General features: G+C 41.7%; 1 protein-coding gene across 1 annotated transcript; it reads left to right on the top strand.

Annotated features, from left to right (window-relative positions):
• The first annotated feature begins 7,355 nt into the window (after positions 1-7,355).
• LOC140596173 (small ribosomal subunit protein eS27-like) lies at positions 7,356-7,702 on the top strand. The gene has a single exon (XM_072743743.1). It carries the CDS (start codon positions 7,373-7,375, stop codon positions 7,529-7,531), a length of 159 nt encoding a protein of 52 aa, XP_072599844.1. The 5' UTR covers positions 7,356-7,372; the 3' UTR covers positions 7,532-7,702.
• Positions 7,703-15,953: the final 8,251 nt, after the last annotated feature.

The raw sequence follows: 15,953 nt of genomic DNA, 5'->3' as shown, positions 1-15,953 counted from the left end.
GGTCTCAGGGTTGTGAGATTGAGCCCCATGTTGGGCTCTACACTGAGCTTGGACCTTGCTTGGGATTCTCTCTTCCTCTCCCTCTTTCCTTCTCCCTTCTCTCTCTCTCTCTCTCTCTCTCTCTAGTATAAAAAAATTCCTTCTAGAAAAATTATTTCATGATTCATGACATTGAAGTACCTATGCATACATGTACACATAACCCATACATGTGCAAATATTTATAATATACATCGAAAAAAGATGAATGAAGGGACACTGATCCAAACCCAAATATAAATGCGTGGAATGACCCTGCAATGACAGAGCCCAGAAAGCCAAAACCCATAATAACTCAATGATTTTAGAAACTATTAAGAACAACTTCTCCATACCGCCAAAGAAGAATATATGATTGTGGCTTGAGATCAATAATGTAATAGGATAATGCTAAAAATATAAGGAAAATATAGAATTGCTCATTTTCCATCTTTTCTGTCAAGGAAAATGACTGTTAGATTTAAGAGTAGACAAACATCAATATGATACAATTAGAAACCAAGAAAGGGATAGAAACTACTAGAGAATGTAGCTACTCCAAAGGGCAAGACATCTGGTTTAAAAGAGGTCAATGTCAGAGTAGTGAGAAAAATTATGCACAGCTCATGAGTGTGATAGAGTGGAAAGAGCATGTCCTCTTCTGTAATGGGCCTGGTTTTGAATCTTAGCTTAGTGCATTTCTATTTCTGTTACTTTGGCCAATCATTAAACTTGCGTGAGCCTCAGTTTCCTTGTCTGCAAAGTGGGGATGATAATACATACCTCACAGAGTTGTTGTAAAGATAAAATTAGTCCAGGTGAGGCTAAGGCAGTGGTCTGCAAACTTGGCTGTGCCTCAAAACTCACCTAGAAAAGTTTCTTTTGAATGTGAATACTCTTATTCAGTAACTATGGGGTGGGGTTAACTCCTCTAGATTTTTTTAAAGATATTTATTTATTTATTTATTTATTTATTTTAGATTGAGAGAGAGAGAGAGGAGCAGAGAGAGGGACAAGCTGATACCACGCTGAGCTTGATCCTATAGCCCTGAGATCATGACCAGAGCTGAAATCAAGAGTTGGACATTTAACCGAGTATACTACCCAGGCACCCGCACTGAGACTTAAAAAAATTTTTCTTTAGTAGTTCTGATTCACAATAATGTATTTTGGATAGGTGAAATAGCAGGGTAGATGTCAATGAAGAAATTTAAGAAAGCAATTATTAATAATAAATATCACTGCTTCTATGAAAGATACTAAGCAGCTAAACCAATCAGCATTAAAGACCTTTACAATGTTTTCAGGCAGTGTGCTTTGGAAGTTTTGCAATCTTTCAGTTCATTAACTTTCCCTTTCTCTCTGGTCTTGTTTGGCTGTTCTGTCATACAGAGTGATGGTGATACTTACCTGTAGGTACAGTTACCACCCCTGCAAACTACAGAGTGTGTCTCTGTATGGGGGGAAGAGAGTGGTACCGATGATTGGGTGGAAACTCCAAGGGAAAAAGTTTAGGGTAGAGTGTTTGCAAAGCTCAAGCCCAGCCTGGCACTTGCAAATCAGAGGCCAGCCAGATGGAGCCTCACTGCAGAATCTGTCACTTGTTGTCTGCAGCGAGTTGGCCTGTGAATAATCCTTGCCCATTTCATGACTGTGTGTGTCAATCCAAAGCTGAATTTCACCAACCGTCAGATTGAGAAGGCAAGACAGACACCTTCTTCCCAGTTGGCTGAGGCTCACATATACACCCAGGGGCTTTCTCTCTTTCCCCCTAAGTTTAGAGCATCTCAAGTTCTAAACTCCACTTTGATGCTTATCTTCTCTTTCATCTCTTACCTACTGCCCTCCTCAAGGAAACTCCAAGACAGGGTAACCATTAGTCTTGGCCAGCTTGCTGTGTAGATATAAAACAGAGAGAGGAGGCTTCCTCCAGGCAGACAGCATCAGGAAAGTTTTACAGGACTCAATAAACAACTTCCAAAGCTCTGATTCTCACTTTCATTTTAAAATCTAATGCTTCAAGGCTTTATGGTTCTGAGTCTGTGGGCTTCTTAAGGTTGCAACCATATTCCCTGCCATGGATGAGTTTATAATTAGAATGTAGTGAACACAGTGTGGGCAGAGTTGTGTGTGATCTGAAGGTCACCAAGAAACTCCTTTTTCTTTCCTTTAGAAAAATTCATCAAAAACAGTTTCAAATTTTTCTGTGATTAGAAATTAATTTGGATGAACCCGATCTTCTTTTAAAATGCAAAACTTTAGGGATCCCTGGGTGGCGCAGCGGTTTGGCGCCTGCCTTTGGCCCAGGGCGTGATCCTGGAGACCCGGTATCGAATCCCACGTTGGGCTCCCGGTGCATGGAGCCTGCTTCTCCCACTGCCTGTGTCTCTGCCTCTCTCTCTCTCTCTCTCTCTGTGACTATCATAAAAAAATAAAAATAAAAAAAAATAAAATGCAAACCTTTATATTCCCTTTCACTATTATTTATATTCCCCAAATGAATGAGAACATACACTGTCCTTCTCCGATTGACTTACTTCACTCAGCATAATACCCTCCAGTTCCATCCACGTTGAAGCAAATGGTGGGTATTTGTCGTTTCTAATGGCTGAGTAATATTCCATTGTATACATAAACCACATCTTCTTTATCCATTCATCTTTCGATGGACACCGAGGCTCCTTCCACAGTTTGGCTATTGTGGACATTGCTGCTAGAAACATCGGGGTGCAGGTGTCCCGGCGTTTCATTGCATCTGCATCTTTGGGGTAAATCCCCAACAGTGCAATTGCTGGGTCGTAGGGGCAATATCAGGAAGGGAGACAGAACATAAAGACTCCTAACTCGGGGAAACGAACTAGGGGTGGTGGAAGGGGAGGAGGGCGGGGGGTGGGGGGGAATGGGTGACGGGCACTGAGGGGGACACTTGACGGGATGAGCACTGGGTGTTTTTCTGTATGTTGGTAAATTGAACACCAATAAAAATTAATTTATAAAAATTAAAATAAAATAAAATAAAATAAAATAAAATAAAATAAAATAAAATAAAATAAAATAAAATGCAATCCTTGGGCAGCCCCGGTGGCGCAGCGGTTTAGCGTCCCCTTCAGCCTGGGGCGTGATCCTGGAGACCTGGGATCGAGTTCTGCGTCAGGCTCCCTGCGTGGAGCCTGCTTCTCCCTCTGCCTGTGTTTCTGCCTCTCTCTGTGTGTTTGTCTTGAATAAATGAATAAAATCTTTAAAAAATATATAAAAATAAAATGCAGTCCTGAGATCATTCGAAAGTTTTCAATCATCTCTACCTTAGATTGAATGAGTTCAATCAGATTTCTTTCTACCTTGTATTTAGTTATATTTGCACTATAAAGCCCAGGAATTTTAATGATGATCAGGGGGAAGGGAAGCCTAATTTGTAAACGTTGAGAATGGAAGAACTTTTTGGTGGAAAGGTATTGAAACAGATAGAAAACAATTTGGGAGTAGAGAACAAGGAGGTTGAGAGCACAATCTTAGGTTTTTAAAAGAAACAAATGCAGCTCTTCTCAGGGCTCTCATTAAGTTCTCACCAGCACTTACCAGCCTTTCACTCCATAAAGTATTTTTAATTATTGTCAGCAGTCAACAGAGGAAATAATTTCATCAGAATGTCTCAAATATTTGTAAGAGCATCAGAGCCTCCCTCTAAAGTTGGATTACAAGGCTCCTGCTAGTTTTCCCTGCCTTTGGCTTACTCAAACTCTACTGCTTCCACATGGCTATACCCACATCCAATACCCAGGTTGCTCTGCTAGGCAACACTTGGCTGGCACAAGGGATCTGTTGCTATTTGGCTTTTCCTCTCTTGTCCTTTTGTCTCTTAGGTTTTCCATTCTGGGGAATCGAGGGATTTGAGGAGTAAAGATTTCCTATGCAGGGCTTCATCCTTTCAATTTCATTTAAATGCTCAAGTGTCCTAAAGTTCATCCCTCCTCAGTTGAGAGATTGACTAAGTTGTAGAGAGTGTAGAGGTGGGGGCCATACATCAGTTTGTTCTAAGTGAGTTTACTATAGGCCTTCCTAGAAGCTAAGGAATGAACTAGGATATGGATAGTCTGTCAAGGGCCCCTGCAAGCCTCTCAGTCTTCTGGTTGTAAGAAAAATTTCTCTGATTCCTTTCCATGCTGTTATGGGATTGGATGCCTTGATTCCCAGTCTGCTCTCGACTATAGCAATTTCAGAAATTATTTCCCTGTGCTTAAGCTTCAAGAAGGGTAGCAGACAAAATGCTTTACCAGCAATCGATCCAATGCAACCTCCCTAGAACCAGATGCCACCGGGGATCAGATTGTGTCTGAGGACACAGTGACAGGCATAGCATGGATGTACAAATACAGCTCTGACTCTCTCCCCTAGCTGTTTCTAACAAGCTAAAACCTAGAAGCAGAGAGAAATAGACTCCTAAGAAAGGAAATGATGCCATGTTGTCGTACTGGTTTTCCATGAAACCATTATCCTAAGCAATCTGCATGTTTCCTATTTAACTAAGAAAGACTTTACTTTGCACAATGTCAAATGCATTTTAAAAGCCATTATTTATCCATATATTCACCCAGGGAAATTGTAGTCTCCAGTTTGCTTTGTGAGAATTTCCATTCCAGTCTAGCTTACAAAGGGGAGTCACTCCAACTCCAAGCAAATGCTTGACTTACTCAAACCATGGAAACCAAGTGACTGGAGGCCATGTCATAAGTATCTGGTTGTAAATGCCAGAGGGTGTAGGGCCTTTTTTTTAAAAAAATATTTTATTTATTCATGAGAGACAGAGAGAGAGAGAGAGAGAGAGAGAGAGAGAGAGAGGCAAAGACACAGGCAGAGGGAGAAGCAGGCTCCATGCAGGGAGCCTGATGTGGGACTTGATCCTGGGACTCCAGGATCATGCCCTCGGCTGAAGGCTGACACTAAACCACTGAGCCACCCAGGGATCCCATAGGGTGTAGGGCCTTAAAGCACTTCTATATGATGTTGTAATGATGGTTGGTATTTATTGATGCTACGTGTCAGGCATGCTTCCAAGCATGAATTAATTCATGTAATACTTATAAGAACCCTAGGAAGTAGATATTATTATCATCCCCATTTTACAAATGAGAAGACTGAGTGCCAGAAAAGCAGGTAACTTGACTAATGGGGTATACACTGGGAATTGAAAACAGGTTGTCTGGCTCTAGAGCCTGCTCCTACCATGGAGCCTATTAAGCACCAACCACATAGTAGGCACTTTATAAATAGGAAATGTTGCTGTTAAGAAATTTTTTTAAAATTTATTTTTATTTATTTATGATAGGCACACAGTGAGAGAGAGAGAGGCAGAGACACAGGCAGAGGGAGAAGCAGGCTCCATGCACCAGGAGCCCGACGTGGGATTCGATCCCGGGTATCCAGGATCGCGCCCTGGGCCAAAGGCAGGCGCTAAACCGCTGCGCCACCCAGGGATCCCTGCTGTTAAGAAATTAAACTGGTTTTGAGATGACCATGAACTGATGTTATTAGAGTTCCTCAGAGTTATCATGTCCAGAAGTTTATAATGCTATAATATAATGCTGTCATAAATAATCCCTTTAAGAAGAATTTTCTCATTTTCACAATAACCCTATGAAATAGAATGACTATTATTATTCCCACTTGAGAAATAAAGCAGATGAGGCCCAGGGAGGTTAAGTGACTTGCATCTCATGTTTATGGATCAGAAGACTTAATATGGTTAAGATGGTAATACTCCCTAAACTGATTTACAGATTTAACACAGTCCCTATCAAAATCCTAGTTGCCTTTTTTTTCCTCAGAGGTTAACAAGTTGGAAAATTCATATGGAAATGTAAGGAACCAGAATAACCAAAATAGTCCTAAAAAAAAGTTGGAGTACTCCTACGTTTTGATTTTATTTATTTTTTTTTTAATTTTTTTTTTTATTTATTTATTTATGATAGTCACAGAGAGAGAGAGAGGCAGAGACACAGGCGGAGGGAGAAGCAGGCTCCATGCACCGGGAGCCCGATGTGGGATTCGATCCCGGGTCTCCAGGATCGCGCCCTGGGCCAAAGGCAGGCGCCAAACCGCTGCGCCACCCAGGGATCCCACGTTTTGATTTTAAAACACGCTACAAAGTAACAATAATCAGGACAGTGTGATCTGGCCTAGAATATAGATATAGACACATAAATCAACGAAACAGAATTAAAAATCTAGAAATAAAGCCTTACATTTGTGGCTAACTGATTTTTGACAAAGTGCCAAGATAATTCATTGGGAAAGAATGGTCTTTTCCACAAATGTTTCTAGGACAATTGGATATCCACATGCAAAAGAATGAAGTTGGGCCCCTACCTCACACCATATCAAAACTAATTCAAAACTGCTCACATACTTAAATGTAAGGGCTAAAACTCTAAAATTCTTAGAATAAAACAGAGATGCAAGCCTTCATAATACTGGATTAGAAATTTCTTCGATATGACACCAAAAGCATAAGAAACTCAGGGGAAAAATAGATAAATTGGATTTTGTCAGAATTAAAAACATTTGTGCTTCAATGGATATCATCAAGAAAGTGAAAGACAACCCACAGAATGGGAGAAAATATTTGCAAATCATATATTTGATATGGAACTTTTATCCTGAATGTATAAAGAACAATTACAATCCAACAATAAAAAGACAAATAACCTAATTTAAAAATGGGCAAAGAATGTGAATAGAAATTTCACCAAAGAAGCTGTACAAATAGCCAAGAAGCACGTGAAAAGATGCTCAATAACATTAATCATTAGGGAAATGCAAATCAAAACCACAAGATACCATTTCACAACCAGAAGGATACCTTTATAGGTGTCCTATACCTATACCTATAGGTATAGTTTTTGTTTTTTTTTTAAACCAGAAAATGGCAAGCGCTGGTGAGGACTTGGAGAAATTTGAACCCTTGATGAAATTTGAACACATTGCTGGTGGGAATAGGTTCCTGAAAAACTTAAACATTAGAGTCACCATGTGACTCAGTAATTACACTTCTAGGGATATAGCCAAGATAATCGAAAACATATGCTCACAGGATACATGGGTGGCTCAGTTGGTTTAGCATCCGACTCCTGATCTTGGCTCGGGTCTTGGTCTCAGGGTCATGGGTTTGAGCTCCACACTGGGCTCCATGCTGGGTGTGAAGCCTACTTTTTGAAAAAGAAAACAGAGAGATCAGAACTGGCTGGGATTGCGAAAGGATCAACATACCTCTGGCTAGAGATTTGCTACATCCATCCTTGGAAGAGGAAAAGAAAAAAACAAAAAGAAATGGCTAATTCAATGCCCAAATTCCTATTTTATGGATGTAAAATGTCCAGGTTGCTACAAGATGACCACAGTTTTCAGCCATGCTCAGATGGTGGTTCTTTGTGTAGGCTGTTCAACTGTGTTGTGCCAGCTAACAGAAATAGAGTCCAGACTCACAGAGGGCGGTTCATTTAGAAGAAAGCAACACTAATGATCCACACAACCTCTTGAATTTGTGTTACATCGCAGAAAGCCTTATCAGTTCAGTAATTACAGTTAATCTACCAAGATAATGTAATTATGTTTAATTTTGTAATGTTTATAGCAGTGATCTCCTATTTTGGTGTCAGTTTTTCAATAAAGTTTTGATTATGGGCAAAAAAAAGAAAACATATGTTGACAAAAATACTTGTACATGAAAGTTCATGGCAACATAATTTATAATAGCCAAAAAATGGGAAAAACCCAAATATGCATCCATTGATGAATGGATAAAGAAAACGAGTATGTCCATATAGTGGAAAATTATTCAGCAATAAAAAGGAATGATAGATGCTACAACATGGACAAACCTTCAAAACATTATGCCAACTGAAAAAAGCCAATCACAAAAAAACACATATTGTATGATTACATATATATGAAATGTCCAGAACATGCAAATACCTTAGTGGTTGCCAAGGGCTGGCAGGTTTGTGGGAACATGGGGGGTCAAGGGCTGGCAGGTTTGTGGGAACATGGGGGGCCATTGCTAATGGGCATGGGGCTTTTATTCAGAGTAATAAAAATATTCTGAAATTGGTGGTGATGGTTGCATAATGCTGTGAATATATGTTAAACATTGAATTTTGCACTTTATTTTTAAAAAGATTTTATTTATTTATTTGAGAGAGAGAGATCATGTGTGTGAGAGAGGGCACGAGCAGGGGAGAGTGGCAGAAGGAGAGAGAGAGGCAGACAAACCCGATGCAGGACTCGATCCCAGAACCTGGGATCATGACCCAAGCTGAAGGCAGACGCTTAATCGACTGATCCACTCAGGTGCCCAGCCACCCAAAATTTTAAAAAATTTGAATCTTGCACTTTAAATGGGTGATCTTTATGGCATGTAAATTATATCTCAGTAAAGTGACTTGTCGAAAGTCACAGAGTTAATGCACAACAGAGCTGAGACTCATCCAGCACAGCTGTCTCTCACCTGTATTTTGAATCTTCATTAGTTATTCTAAAAATACAACTCTTGTGATGGCCTTGCTCTGATCAAAATCCTCTGGGGGCTTTCTCATCAAAGAGAAAATCCTCATCATGACACTCAGCCCTGTTTTACCTGGCAATTTTAATTTCCAGTAATAATTTGTACCTTAAACTTTGGCTGAATCCCTATCATGGATACTTCCACGAGGGTGGAAAGTTTGTGTACCTGTCCTCAAGGATTTAAAGCGGCAGTTGGGTTTATAAACCCCATTCAAATCACTGCCATTAGTTATGTAGGCTACAGTTAAAATGAGGCTACAATTAGTGTTGTGGTAAAGGAAGAGAACGTTCTCTTTTTTTAGATAAAAAAGATATTTATTTATTTATTCATGAGAGACAGAGAGAGAGAGAGATATGCAGAGACACAGGCAGAGGGAGAAACAGGCTCCATGCAGGGAGCCTGACGTGGGACTGGATCCTGGGTCTCCAGGATCACGCCCTGGGCTGAAGGTGACGCTAAACCACTGAGCCACCCGGGCTGCCCAGAAGAGAACTTTCCGCTAGTATTCAAGAATATTTGTAGGTAGGTGAGGTGGTAGAAGGGAAGGCTTTGTGGAGGAAATAGCATTTGCATTGGGCCTTACCAAGGAAAGTTCTCACTACCCAGCAAAAAGCATAGCCAAAGGCAGTCGATTCCAGGGCAGATTTGAAAAGCAGCAAGTTGTCTGGTTAGGAATAGAGTGGGTATAAAGAGGGGTGGCATGAGAGAAGACGGGAAGGTAAGGTGGAGCCAGATCATGGAAGACCTGGATCGCCAACCTAAGGTATTTGGGCTATAGATGGATGTGGAGTGGAGTGAAAAGACCATGGGTTTGGACACAAACCCGAGTTCAAATCTTGCCTGCATCACTGAGCAGGTCAGTGACTTTCAGTAAATTATTTTTCCTGATTTTATTTTTTTGAAGATTTTATTTATTTGTTCATGAGAGACACAGAGAGAGGCAGAGACATAGGCAGAGGGAGAAGGAGGCTCCCCGTGGGGAGCCCAGGGTCCAGGACCCTGGAATCCCCTGAGCTGAAGGCTGATGCTCAACCACTAAGCCACCCAGGCACCCCTATTTTTCCTCATTTTCAAAGAAGGAATGAAAATAGCTACATCACCTGGGTTGTGAGTAGTGAGTGGAATAAGAGTATCTGTGATGTGTTAGGAGAAACAGTGGTAGATTTGGGGGGGAAGGATGGAGGATCTCTACTTTAGGAAGTCTCATCTGTCAGGAGAGGGAAGAGGAAAGAGCCGGGCTTTAGTTCAAGTGAGAGATTACAGACACTGATGCCAAAACCGCAGCTTGCCAAAGGATCCCTTACACTGATGAGATCCCAAAGAAGGGTGGTGATATCCAAAGACTTTTCAGAAGTGGAATCAACGAGACATTTGATGAGCTGCGTGAAGCAAGGGAAAAAGACACCAAAGAGGACCCTGGGCTTTTGAACTTAACTGTGTAAAAATTATGTTGCTGTTAACTGAGCCTGGGAAGTCAGGAGCAGAACAGGTCTGGCATAAGGGTGGAGGAGCTACATTTTGGACTTCTGTGAGGAAATAGTAATTTCATGGAGAGTTGGGGAGAAGAGGAGATTTGGTAGCTATGGGGGAACTGGAGAAGATGCTAAGGTGGTTTTAGGGAGCTGTCAAGTCAGGGGCTTAGGGTAGCCTCAAAGGCACTAGAGCCCTGCCTTAAGAAGGTGCAGAAAGGAAGGTGAGGGTTTTTCAGAAACAATTTGGCATGTTGGAATATGTGCCTCAAGCGGGCAGGACTGTTCCCAAGACAGAAGCAGAGGTTTGAAGAGAAAAACCTGGGACTCTATTTCCCTATATTACAAGGCCCCCAGCAACTAATACAGAATTATAATATAGAACTCCAACTACTAGTGGAGCATCATAGCTCAGCTACATTGCAGGATTTAATACGGTTTTTATGGGCTGGATGGGAACCTGAGAATTAGCGTATAACATTCATTCTACAGGAAAAATGTGTTTTGAGTTCCAAACCACTAAGCCTTTGGAACACATTTCATTTGTGGGACTGCTTGCATTAAAATAATAGTAAGAATACTGTTCCACTGGATTCAGCCTTTCTGAAAAGCTATATGGTATTTAAAGCATATAGGAGCCCATCTGTTCTCCACGTGGAGGCTCCAGGATCAGCTTCATCAGCTGATTGGTGGCTGGTCCAACTGCTCTTGATTAACCCTTGAAGGGATCGTGATTCAGTCTGTTACAGGTGTCAGCTACTTCAGTCATTGCCTCTAGGCTCCCATCTAGGCGGAGGCCCATGGGTCAGTTTTTACCTCTCTTACCCTTCTCCAAAGAAAAGTCAGTTGGTAGAAGGGTGCTTTGGTTTAGTTGCCATTCAGCAGGCCTGGGGGCATCATGGGCATTTAGTACCCCTTTCAGGACCCCTCTATACCTCGATGTACAGAATGGCTCTGTAATGTTTTCTGATTGGCAACCCACCATTTTCTACAGTCCTGCCTTGTCAATTAGTCAATTGGCAAGCACCACTGGTCTCTCAAGGCCCTTCCTCTTCAACATTAGCTTTCTTGCCACCCAGGAGCTAATCTTAAGCAGTTAACTGATGTTGGGGATCACACTACTCCTGAAGGAGGAAACAACATCAGTCCATATGGCTTATGTCTTGTAGAGAAGCCATTCGCCTTCTGGTGGGGGTGAGTCAGAAGAGAAACACGGGATGTAGAGTATTTCTCAGAAACATTAAAGTAACTCCTTCTGTCTGGACATACTTGTGTCCAGTTTCCCGTTTTCTTCTGCTAGTTTTACCCTCCAAAGTATATTTCCAGAGAGGTGAAATGGTGCCAGATTGGGCTGACTATAGGTACGAAAATTTCAAGGATGGGGTGCCTGGGTGGCTCCAGTGGTTAAGCATCTGACTATTGATTTCAGCTCAGGTCATGATCTCACAGTCATGAGATCGACCCCAGTTTCAGGCTCTGCACTCAGAGAATCTGCTTCAGATTCTCTCTCTCCTTCTCTATCTGCCCCTCCTCCACTGGCTCCTGTGCACACACTCTCTCTCCCAAATAAATAAATCTTATAAAATTTTTCAAGGACAACAGTAGACATCACATTAAAATTAAAATGATATTGTATTTAAGGAGACACATACCAACTGATCAAGCATCATGGGGATCCTTTGAGATTCCTTATTCTGAAACTAATATCCTCTACTAGATTATGATTTTGAAATTTCATTCAATAATTCCTCTGGAGTTACCAGGCACAAAAGGTACTCAATTCTGTTCAGCAGAACTGGTATATATAACTATATATTAGATACTCAACTAAGCACCAGGGGATGAATTAGACATGACCTCTGTCCTCAGGATGTTCATGGTTTAGTGGCAAAAGTAGAAATGAAAATGGATTTCAATATAATGTGTTAGCAACACACACGAGGTACCATAGGTGCACGTTAGAGGTGCACTTAGCCCAACCTGGAAATTCAAGGAAGACTGCCTGAAGGAGATGACATATGAACTGATTCTTGAAGGAATACTTAGGACTAGGGTAAGAAAAGAAGACGGGAGAAGCTGCCTATGCAGAGTAAATGATGTAATCAAAGGTAGTAAGCGGGGATCCCTGGATGGCTCAGCGGGGATCCCTGGGTGGCTCAGCAGTTTAGTGCCTGCCTTTGACCCAAGGCATGATCCTGGAGTCCCGGGATCAGGTCCCACATCTGGCTCCCTGCATGGAGCCTGCTTCTCCCTCTCCCTGTGTCTCTGCCTCTCTCTCCCTGTGTCTCTCATGAATAAATAAATAAAATCTTTAACAAAAAAGGTAGTAAGCATCATGAAGTGTGCAATCAACTAGAAGTCTGAATTATCGTAGTATACGATAGAGGTGCAGGCACAAATGGCAAAAGGTAGAGCTTAGAAGGTCTGTTAAAGAATTGGAGCTTTCTTCTATAATTATGATGGAGATATTTAAGAATTGAAAGCCACAGGGGTGCCTGGGTGGCTCTGTCAGTTGAGCATCTGCCTTTGGCTCAGGTTATGATCTCGGGGTCCTGAGGTGGAATCCCAGTCAGGCTCCCTGCTTAGTGAGGAGTCTGCTTCTCCCTCTCCCTCTGCCCCTTCCCACTGCTTGTGTTCTCTCTGTCTCTGTCTCTCTCTCTCAAATAAATAAATAGTATTTTAAAAAACACAAAACAAAAAAGAATAAAAAGCCATGGATTATTTGTTATTCAGAGTCTACATATGAATTTGATGGAAAATTATTCAGAGATCTGATCTGCAAGTCTGAGTGACAGTTTATGGGGGTCAGGAAATCAAGTATATTTACACATACACAGACACATCAGTGCTGCCTGTTGGAAAGATCAGGAACATGGACAGAGACTTATGTAGGATATTGATACAGCATTATTTATAAATGGTAAAAATTAGAAACCATTTCGATGCCCAGGGATAGGGGAATGATTAAATGAACCAAGATACAGCTACGAGGTAATGAATTAGGCTGCCATTAAAAAGTCATACTTTGGATGGGAGCATTTGAGTGGCTCAGTTGGTTAAATGTCCAACTCTTAGCTCAGGTCTTGATCTCAGGGTTGTGAGTTCAAGCCCTGCCTTAGGTTCCACATTGGGTGTGGAGCCTACTTTAAAAAAGTCATACTTTGGAAGAGTGGGTAGTGATATAGAAAATGCCAGTGAAATACAACCTGAAGAAAGCAAGATACAGAGCAGCAAATATGGTCTGATCTCAATTTGAGGAAACACACACATACGTATGCACACATATGAAATCCGTGGGACTTGGTCTGATAATAGGAGATTGTTTTTCCTTCTTTTTATTCTTCTATTTTTTGTAACATGTTCTACTGTGGACATGTACTACATGCCCTCTATAAAAATAGCACTAACTAATATTATTCAGAAGATCAGAGATATAAACAGTGGAAATGGGGGAAAGCTTCCTGTAGACTCATCTTTTCTCATTTTCCTGAATTTTCCTTCTTTTTTATTGTTGGTCATATTCACTCAATCCATGAGAGATGTGGATGATTTGGAAAGGCTTTTATGAAGATTAACAGAGTCGATTAAAGGGCTGGCACACAGAGCTTGTTAGGGATATTTCAAAGAAGAAGGACTGTGGGGAAGAAAACCCACAGAAATGGCATATGACCAGTCACAACTGGAAGAATTTCAATGGGAAGTTGAAAACTAAAGAACAGAAGATTAAATTGCAGCTGGAGGGATTTAAGCTAGAGCTATTGCAAACAGTCTTGGAGGGCAATTTGTTAAACCAGGAAGTGGGTCACCAAGAAAGGATTAGATACTCAACGGTGTAGGGTGATTTTCAGTGTAGATTTATTTAAAGGTAGGGGGATAGATGAAATGACCTCATGCAATCTTTTTCAGCCAAAAACTCCTATCATGTTGGAGCAGGAGATAATGATGGTGACATCTTTTTAAAGGGAGAATGGGCAATTAGAAGTGAATGGGAATGTGAGCCGGTTATGTTTTCATTCCAATCTTCTGCCATGTACATTAGTAAAAGATCTGGGTATCACCAGGGCACCATCGAGTATTATCTATCATCAGCATGTAATGATGATAAATGGAGATTCCTTTTTTCACCATGGTGAAATGAATGAACTTCCAAAGTGTCTTTTCAGATTAGTTCTTTACTAGCTCTTAAAATATACCATCCCCAAGGACTTCTAAGTGACAGAATCCTGCAAATGGTGAGTCTTGGAACTGGAGCGCTGGGAGATTGGCTCAGGCCCAGGGACCCATTTAGCTGATGCTATGTTCCGAAATCACCCTGATTATAAAGCAGAGCTTCTCAGCATTGGATCTCATGCCAACTCAATGACTGGACTCTGCAAAGTTAATAGGAACTCAGAAAGCCTGTTGCAGCCACTGTAAGTTATTGCTGTCGTTCAGCTGGGGAATTGTTACTGTGAGGTATGGGGCTCTGTGCCCCAGATGAAAACACTGAGCCCAAAGGGAGTGGTGATCTTTCAGCAGGGGAAAAAGACCAAGTACCCCAAGAGCACTTGTGGGTGAGGACCTTCAGTAGTGTAAACTCAGGAGCAGTGAGAAAGCCCCCCTTACTTCTGATGGATTTCTGGGAAAGATGAATGGAGACCTGAAGTCTCTCTAACATGGAAAAGGGAATTCTTTAATTCTTTAATTCTCTAACCGAGGCTAGAGATTGTTTGCAAACACTCTTGGGAGGAGGACTAGAGTGATGGCATAACTCAGCTGCACCAAGGTGAACATGTAGGCAGGGGGCTCTAATGGGTAGGCATTTGTGGTGGAAGCTCTACTGTCTCTTCAGGGATGGTGGTTCAACATGGAAGCAGGGAGAGGCACTGGGAGGGTCTGGGGGACCTATTTTCCTTCCAATCTTGGCCCCAGGGCAGCACATTGGTGCAAGTGCATGGGTGCTCCTGTTTGAGTGCACATGGGCACAAGCTCATTATATTGCAAGATGATGAAAAAATCATAACACTTGCTGACCACCCAAGTACGCCAGACACTGGACACATGTTCTCCCACCCAGTCCTTATAAAGTCATTATTTATCCCCGTAGTGAGAAAATTGTGGCTCAGAGAGATTAAATTGCTTGTTCATGGTTTTAGAATATAAAGGAGTCTGCAAGTAAGGCCAGGTGGGGGCTGGGAGGTGGCCTGGGCTTCCAGCTTTGATTCACAACATCTCCAGATGAGATTATAGAAATAGCAGTCCAGTTCGTGTGTGCATTAAAAGCATTAATTGGTTAAACATAATCATCTAGAATAATTTACACATTTGGTGACTTCTACTGTAATTTCTGTTGGTTTTATTACAACAAGAGTCTTAATAAAATGAACCTGAGCCTCCCTGGCCCTCTGAGAGGCTCTTCCTCCACTGTGTCGGAGGAGAATCACCACCTGGCTGATACATGATTTCTCTGGAATGCTGATCTGATCTTGTCATTTGCTTAAACTCCTTTGATGGCTTCTAATTTCTTCTGTTTAAAGACTGCATTCTTTATCCCTGTCTTTAATAATCTCAACTCACCTGACCTGCCTGATCACATCTCCTGCTACTTTACTTCACACATCTTCTGCAAGCCTGGCCAAAACTTGGACTGGCTGTTCCCCCCAGTGTGTTCCCCCTCTTTGGTAACTCTGCTGACAGTTTTGGTTCCTCTCCTGGGATGTCTCCCCCTACTTCCCTACCTGGATAACTGCCATTCCTCCTCTAAAATAGCTATTTAAAGTGCTGGAAGAAAACCATATCTGGGGGCATCACAATGCCAGATTTCAGGTTGTACTACAAAGCTGTGGTCATCAAGACAGTGTGGTACTGGCACAAAAACAGACACATAGATCAATGGAACAGAATAGAGAACCCAGAAGTGGACCCTGAAC

Source organism: Vulpes vulpes, chromosome X, assembly GCF_048418805.1.
Source record: "Vulpes vulpes isolate BD-2025 chromosome X, VulVul3, whole genome shotgun sequence".
Classification (NCBI taxonomy): Eukaryota; Metazoa; Chordata; class Mammalia; order Carnivora; family Canidae; genus Vulpes; species Vulpes vulpes.
This window is presented reverse-complemented; position numbering and strand designations above follow the sequence as displayed.